This window comes from Diachasma alloeum, unplaced genomic scaffold, assembly GCF_001412515.2.
Source record: "Diachasma alloeum isolate Michigan unplaced genomic scaffold, Dall2.0 Dall_scaffold_01761, whole genome shotgun sequence".
Classification (NCBI taxonomy): domain Eukaryota; kingdom Metazoa; phylum Arthropoda; class Insecta; order Hymenoptera; family Braconidae; genus Diachasma; species Diachasma alloeum.
Window position 1 is genome coordinate 88275 of NW_021681846.1, and position 8746 is coordinate 97020.

The 8746-nt window shown below is 35.7% G+C and overlaps 1 protein-coding gene across 4 annotated transcripts in view; it reads right to left on the bottom strand.

Annotated features, from left to right (window-relative positions):
• Positions 1–5517, bottom strand: part of LOC107046712 (DENN domain-containing protein Crag) — a 31017-nt gene extending 25500 nt beyond the window's left edge. For 3 of the 4 annotated variants that reach the window (XM_029126702.1, XM_015269387.2, XM_015269388.2), the window contains exons 1-3: positions 4049–5517; positions 1384–3413; positions 1141–1311 (exon numbers count right to left, since the gene is read on the bottom strand). In XM_029126702.1, coding sequence (XP_028982535.1) covers positions 1141–1311; positions 1384–3413; positions 4049–4379 — 2532 coding nt within the window. In that variant the 5' untranslated portion in view covers positions 4380–5517. The remainder of the gene's footprint in view (positions 1–1140; positions 1312–1383; positions 3414–4048) is intronic. The other variant, XM_015269386.2, reaches the window with a different exon arrangement.
• Positions 5518–8746: the final 3229 nt, after the last annotated feature.

Below are 8746 nucleotides of genomic sequence, written 5' to 3' on the forward strand. Positions count from 1 at the left end.
GCGGGTGATTTGGGTGAAATTTCTCATGCATTATCGAAGATCGATTATGTATGTCAAAAAATGAATAATTAGTGCAAAAAAAAATATTGTTTACTGTTTGTTTGCCCCGCACACGCTTAAAATGTTAAAAGTAGGCTAGGGCCTCCAATCCCCCCCCCTGCCTTCCAAAAGAATCTTTTTGGCCACTTTTTTTTAGCTTCAGAAAAGGGGTTGATATCTCGATTTTTGCAAAAGCTAGCATGATTATAAAGTTTTTTTAAATGAGAAACAGAAAAAAGGGAATATCTCGAAAACTTTGTATGAACTTTGTATCGAAACGAATATTAAAAAAAAAAGTAATCGGTTGCGTAGTTTTGAAGATATTGCCTCTAAAAGAGTTTCAGAAAAAGTCGAATATCTCGGAAACTACTAATGCGTTCGAACCCATCTCCAATAAGAACCGTTATTATCATAAGAGGATTCTGTCCAAATTTCAAATTGATAACTCGATTTTTGCACAAGCTAGAGTGATTACAATGTTTTTTTTTATGAAAAACGGAAAAACGGGTATATCTCGAAAACTTTGTATGAACGAGTGTATATATTTCAATTTATTTAGATAGAAGGCATCGAAATGAATATTTTGAAAACAAAAAAAATCGAAATCGGTCCACTAGTTTTGAAGATATTTGCGGAAAACGATTTAAGAGCGAATCGCTTTTTCTCCAAAACTATTAGATCGATCGGGCTGAAATTTTGCACAGAGTTAATTCTCATTGAGACCTATAATCTGACAGAATTTCAGATTTTTTTGAATTATCTTAATCACTTAATTACTCCATTTTCTAAAAATTGACCACCAGAAGTGGTCGTCAAACTTCGTATTTTTACGTTTCAAACCATTCTACATCATTTCCAATAAAAATTAGAGAATGTGAAATATGGATGATTACAATGCTTCCATTCGGAAGCAAAAATCGAAATATCTCCTTCTAGTTCATAAAATGTTATCAAAGAAAGTTTTGTGATAAATTTTCTTAAACCCCCTCCTTTCAAAGACATACTGCTCTTGTTACTGAATTACAAAAATAATCTTGATTCTAAGACAATCTTCATTGAACGATTCGTTTTTCTCCCTGCATTCCAACAAGAATCAATTACCTCTTCCATTGGATCCAATCTGAGCTTTTGCATTTTCACGAGCAACTCATAAGCCTGATGAAGAATAGCAGCAGGTTGGCTAGACACCTGAAGCATCCCTGGTAGATGTAAGAACCATAGACTATAGCAGGTTCCCAGAAGACATCTGCCCCATCTCTCTGGCAGACCAGCCTAAAAAAAGATTCATCAACCATACCCCAAAATACAATAATAACCATTTTACGAGCAATCAATGTCACTCACCTGTTTACGAGCCATTTTCTGGGCGACTTTGATCTCATGTTTTGTTCTACGAGCCATTGGACTTCCGGGTGTTATGCCAAAACAACTCACAGCTGGATTTTTCAAGCTGAGATTCTTCTGTGGCCTCATCAAATCCGGATTCAATTGAAATGTCTTATAAACAAGGGGCTCCTGATTGGGGCCTGGATCAGGTGGTGGTATGAATACAGTTCTCTCACTGTGTTGAGATTCATCGAGTTCCAAGAATGTCACGTTCTCCTCTTCAATTCTCTCCGTGCATTCATCAAAGAAGGCCAAACCTGCCATATCCATGTCCGAAACAAAGCTGCTCTCCTCAATGAACCTTATAAACATTTGTGTTCTCACAAGCATGCTGTAGAACTTGGCATGCGCCTTGTCTCGACTCCTGAGGAACGCTTGAATATTAAAAAGACTAGTGGGATCAGTAGATCCAACTGTCGGTGCTTTCGTTATTGGTAACAGGTAACTTCGATAGCCGTTCAAAATCAACGCCATAAATCTTAGAAAACTATTCTGTATTTCGAGTTCTAGTCCCTGTTCCCTCCTTTTCTGTTGAAACTCCTTATCAACACTAAAATCCTCACTCGCATTTTCTCGCTGGGACGACTGCGTTTTCGCCAATGAATTCAATTTTGCATAGCTCTTGTCTAAATCACCCTTCAATATTCTACCAGCTTTTTTCGGTAGCAATTTAGTATTCAAGTGTCTCTTATCCTCACATAGTACAATATTATTAGTGTCTAGATTCACACAATTAACATCGGACGGTGGATCGTATAAATCAAAAAAACGTGAATCAACGCCAATTAGGAATGGCAACGGTGCATGAAGTACCTCGGCTAGGCCAAGTGGACAGAGAGGTATGTAAGGACATTGCCACTTAAATGGAAACAGTATCATTGCGATAGCCTCACTCACTGATGTAAGCACATCTGGTCTCAGTGAATGGACAAGTATCTTTTGTTCAGTTAATATCAGCAGTAGTATCAGCATACAATTGTCAGGGCCAAGATTCATGAGCAATTGACGAAAACTAGCACCGGATCTTGGTAGAGCTAGGTCCTCTGGTTGAGTGAGAATTAGTCTGTCTATGCTGCTGAGTTGGACGAAAATTCTAGGCCTTTGGGGGCTAGGAAATGGTATGTCACAGAGAAAATAGGAAATGTACTTTTCGATGGGTATACTCTGAGCTTTACCATCAGTGAGGCTGTGAAGAAATCCAAGGAATTTTTCGAAAGTATCGAAGAACGGCCAGTGGGAGAGGATGCAGATGGATTTGCTGATGTTCAAAGATTGAGTCTCTGGGTCTGTATACTGGAGTTTCTCCAATTGTGCTAAATTCAATCTCTTCAGAACACCAAATTTCTTGAATATCTTCATCTTCACTTGGGGCTTGTTCTCTGTGATATTCTCACCATCTGTTTTATCAGATTTCTCTAGTATTTCGAGGGGCTCTGTATTGTTTGAGCCATTGGAGTCTGGCACTACTTCCTCGTAGAAGGTTATCGCTGAGCCGTAAATCTTCTGGGCAGCATCAGCAACAGTGAGAACAAAAGTTGAGAAAACTGGTTTAGGCTTGTAGGCAACCTTTGGCCAACACTCAATGGTTGCACCCATGGGCAAACAGAACATGGCAACTGAATTGGGAAATCCAAAACTATTGTAATCAGTGACTGGATATTTGTAGAGTATCGCTGGCTTGAAGGATATGAGATTGGCTCGATCCATTGATTTCTTGTAGCAAAGAAAAACGTCACTACCCAACATTCCTTTGTTAAGATTCTTGTTTATGGTGCAGAAGGCCTGGGGCGCTGTTTCACCTTTATTTGTCAATATTACACAAATATCGGTTACTACTAATGAGTTGCATGGCATCTTGCGACTTGCACGTCTGTATGTTACGAATATTTTCGATGTAGAATTGTTGATATTTGCTATATGACCTGAAGGGGTTTTCTCGATCATTTTGGCATCTACCATTATGCGTTCTTTTCCTTCGTAAATGACACCTGGAATAAAATAGTTCCGCAATTAATCTCAATCAATGAATGCCAATTGTTCTTTTAAGGGGAGACTACTAGGAGTTCCAAATACCATCGCTTATTAAAATGACGATCTCCATATATTTTCCTTGCATTCCATGTTTGCAAGAACTGATAATTGCTTCCCTTAGCCATGCTACGATAATAAAAATGAAAACACGATCTAGAGTCGTCAATTTTTTAAATAGACAACTTTTTTTCCCCTAAAATTTCCCATAAAAATAACTACAATGAAGTTTTTTGATGTTCGAAATCTAAATCAGTAGAAATATCTATATACTTTATAGTTGAATTATTTCCCACATTCCGTGATTTTTTTTGTATAAAAACATTAATTAAGTGAGTCATAATTATTGATCTGCACATTTTCTGTAAAATTTTGAGGAAAGAAAAAATGTTCCATCTAAAAAATTCAAGACACTGCTCCTTGTTTCCGATTATATTATGTTAGGCTTTTGTATGGCTAATGGACAATAAATAATGATTTTTTTTCATGCTAAATACCAGTTTTTGCACACATAGAGATCCTCACTTCAATATGATGTGATGTTTGAAACTGACAGTAGCCCTTTTTTAATTAATGTTTGGAATCAAATGATTACCAATATCGACAAGAGGGGGTTTGTCCCTTCCCCTCCGATAACACAAATAACACTCATTAGTCCTTAAACTTCCATGATTGAGGTCAGCTGGAAATCCAGAGACAGTTTGCTCCAAGCATATAAAGCCCTCAGGGCACTTTTCCCCTAATGATGTAAATATCACTGCCAAATCAGTGATAGGTGCCTGCATATGCATATCCTTGAGGTGTGTCCCCTCTTGACACCAATTCTCAAGTTTCTCAGTTGATTCATTCTCCTTATCACTGTCATCATTCGCACCAGGTAGACCAGCAACAACAAAATAATCCGCAACTCTCCTCTCGTCCATCATGATATCCACCGTATACTTATACTTAATTAAAAATGTTTATTTATAAATCTTTGAGAGTACAACAAGGTCAAATGCATCAAGTATTTGCTACAAAAAACACTAGATTCTGATGGACGTCAACTCTTTGCAAAACACTGTAATCCTTGTATCTCCGCTGATGGTTCTTGATGATTATTGACAAAATGATAAAATAAAAATGTTTTCTGGAGTTGGAAACAACTTGATAATGAGTAATGTCCATCAATTGAAATGTTATGATTCAGTTAAGGAATTTACTGGTATTCCAATCACTAGTAAAAACAACAGCCAGTATTTACTACATGCACCCAGTTGATAGTATGAAAATTGCAGCATTTTTTTCTCTGTTTTTCTCGTACGAAGGTTAGAATTATGCGTCTAATGTTTTAAAGTAACGTAATGATGCACATGCAAATGCATGGTCAGACACTGAACGACGTTTTGAGAGCGAATGAGTAGGAGTTAGAATGCATATATATACACGTTTCATATATATGGAATTAATCTATGAGGCACTGATTCGTGAGTTTGGACAAGTTTTGACGGTAATTGTCGTAGTTTGATTCAATTTATATTTTTTAATTGATATTTGGGAGGGAATACAGCGGATATTATGTGGAAATTGTACTATTACCACAGGAGTAAACGAAATTTGAGGTTAGATGTCACACACGACAGAGTTTTGAATGATTTCTTTCGAGAATTAAATGTGGATTAATCATTGAATTCATTTGTTTCAATGGAATATTCACTATTATTCATTGTTTAACACACTTAACAAACACTTGTTCAACACTTGAGACACTAAACCGATTAGATTTTACGGTAAAAATAAGAGTAAAACCCGTGTTTCTTGGACGGCCATCTTTCCTGAGTGGCAAAATGGTTGACCAGAATAGGTTGGATTTTTTGTTTTTGTTCTAAATCATCAATGTCGATACGTAGTTGTGTGTCTTATATCTCTGGGATGCATTTCCTTTTTAGTGAAATAAAAAGAAGGAGAAATTCTCAATGAAACTGAAGGAGTATTGTTGGAACTGTTGGGGAACGAGTATTTTTGTCTTCATACCGCGTTTAATGGTCGTTTGACACACCGATTGGTAGGGGGGTTTCGATGTATTCAGTGTTGTGCAACAGATCGAATGTAATTTTATGAGTTTGTATCGTTGAGGTATCGGTTTCATCGGTAATCACCGTAAATAAATATTGATGCAGACGTGATTCAGTGCAATAGTATTGTTTATCTTTTTCCCTCTCTACATTAGTAATCGACTTATCATTCATGTGAGATTTAGTCATGTTCCTCAATTACTTTTACTAGCATTATAAAGCGCGCTTCGCGCGCTCGGCACTTAGTGTCTGCGTCTTCAATCCCATTGTTGAAGAAATTAATCATTAGATTAATATGAACATAATATTTGATATAATTCTCAGATGCAATTGCATAATTTATCATCACAATTTCACGCGGTTGATTATCAATGAAGTGGATCTGAATATATAATCTCCATAGTTTTGTCTTATAATTAGTCTTCGTCTTATAATTGTCAGGAGAATCTTTCGATTCCGAGTTCTCATTCACAAGATACCACTCACTACATGGCCCGTATATATTTATTATATATATTTGGCCCATATATATATATATATATATATATATATATATTTTTTTTTTTTCATTTGAAATGGAAAGGTGTTGGCCTGTGCGGTCGTTAATTTTAAATAAACGTTGATTTTGCAGAGTCTCACGAAGATATATCGGCAATAGATCGCGTTTTTCCTGAACACTGAATGAGTCATAATTAAATTAATGAGAATTTTTTTCCATATAAAAAATACGCACAGTGATATCTTTCCTGTCTAAAGGAATGTGATCTTCTGCTATCCTTTCTTTGATTATGTCACCATTCCTAGCGCGCAATTGTTGCTGCGCTCTAACTTGGTGTCGTTTTACAGTGAAATTGTGTTCCATGAGTATTGCAACTGATGGATATTAATCTTAGGCCCCTTTGACCTTCTCCGAATTTTGCTGTCGAATTGAGTGGGAAAGCATTAGCGGAATTCGTCAGCGATTATTGCCTGCATTAGTAGTGTTTTGCTCAAAATTTGTTGGAAAATGGCCATTGGGGCGGTGCTACAGTTCATTGTTATACTTAAATTGGACTTCTCAAATGTGCGAACCATATCCATCGTATATTACAAGTATTTTATTATATACCTATGCCACCCCGTGAAACTTAATGATCAGATGGTAACTTTCCCAATTTAAGTTATTTTTATACGCGGATTTTTATAAAAAATCAAGCATATCGGTGTAATTATCAGCAGTAACCATTTTCGACCTAGCATCAACATATTTTAGATTTTGATACCATCCTCCTTCACCAAGAGAATAAAATAATAAATTAATCGATGGTTCGAGTCTCTTCTAGAAACTGTCTTCGTTTTAATGAAAAAAAAGCGATGATGAGACTTCCTTAGAGAACCAATTGTTTCCAACTTTCTAAGATCTAAAATACGTTTGTGGAATATCCCCATCTATTGTAGTGGAAGAAATAACTATACCAGTCCATTAGACTGTTTTGCATTATAACGATCGTGATCCAAGTCAGATCTTGAGCGGAATGTCAAGAATAATTCCGATCAGGATTCTCCCTCATTGAAATCTGTCATTTGATTCTTTTGTGCCTAAGCTTCTTCATGCATCGTTTCATATGATTCAAAATGAACAGTTTTCCTTTCCGCATACACTGTTAGAAAAGTACCCATGAAATTTCACGTAGAACATCTTGAAGGGTTGAACAACGACCATTTTATATTAAGTTTTCCTACATATTGGTAGTGAAAAATTTCTCCATTACCTAATATTCAATGGAATTCTCATTTTAAAGTTCACACGATAATGAAAATTATTGAAAGTCGGCCACAAAGAGGATAGACCCAGAGATAATAGGAGAGATTGCTCAGGCTTATGGGACCTGTTCGAACAGAGTTACATAGCGGTGGCGCGCATGAACTAATCGAGAGGCCGTCTCTGTGGGTAAAGAAATTTTCATCTATTACCATGGAAACAGTCGATAACAGGGATGCGTTCCCAATCTTAAATCCAACATGAAACCTCCTTTGCATTCGCTCATCCGCTTGATTATCCCATTTTCGTTCATACAACTTCTTATTGTCTTAATTTGTAAATTAGTTGATCATAAAGGAGAGGGAGAGAAGGAATTATGAAGTCTTGAGCGAAAGAGGATCATTTATTTGAATTTCTATACAACTAGATCTTTAATAAAAAAAAAAATACGTGCAATTAATCTTATTCACATTTATTACATATTTTGTCAGTGATACAAAGGTAATGAATGAATTTCAAATTATTTTGATGAGAAATATATTCAATATTTGTGAGAGATTATATCTCAACAAATCTCATACACATAATGGGATTAAATCAATAATAATAGATTAACGAATGAGACTTTTCGCAGATTATTGCGAGATTTAAATGAATGGTTTGCATTCTTCAGTGACCATAAAAAATTGTCTCCAATCGACAATATCTCCCGATGGAATGGAACGATGTGAATTAATCAATTGATACTTAAGTATCAATTTGAATCTTTAAAAAATTAATCGAGAGTGAAAAAAAATCAGGGAATTTAACTCTGCCATTATGGAGTTTTTGACGAGTGAAGTTTATTCACTGTACTCTGACATTTCTCTATTGTCTGTATTTACTGAGAAANATGAATGAATCAATTAATACTTAAGTATCAATTTGAATCATTAAAAAATTAATCGAGAGTGAAAAAAAATCAGGGAATTTAACTCTGCCATTATGGAGTTTTTGACGAGTGAAGTTTATTCACTGTACTCTGACATTTCTCTATTGTCTGTATTTACCGAGAAAAAAAAACGTTGTTCCTAGGAATCGATGTGTCTTTTTTAGGCAGCTGCATTTCTGAAATGCAATGAGCAAGCAATGTTAAAATTAAGTCATTTTGTAAAAAATTTCTAGTGACATGATCCTGAAAATCAAAGGAATGTCTTGAAATCAGGAATGATGTCTGTAAGTTTCAGTAATATTTTCGCAGAAATTCCGGGAACTTATTGGGAATTTTTATAGCGTTGCCGTAATACGGAAATTTCAAGGAATTTCGTCATTGCAAATTAAAAATTTCTATAAATTTCAGTCCAATTATATGTGTACGTCCACGTGAAAAGGGCCCACTTTGTCGCATCTAATTTCCGAGATATTCACGTTTTTCTCTCCTCTCCATTTATCCCAAAGTTAAATTGTTTCTTTGATCTTCTATACGGACGTCACACGGAGAAAAATAAATCGGTAAAAG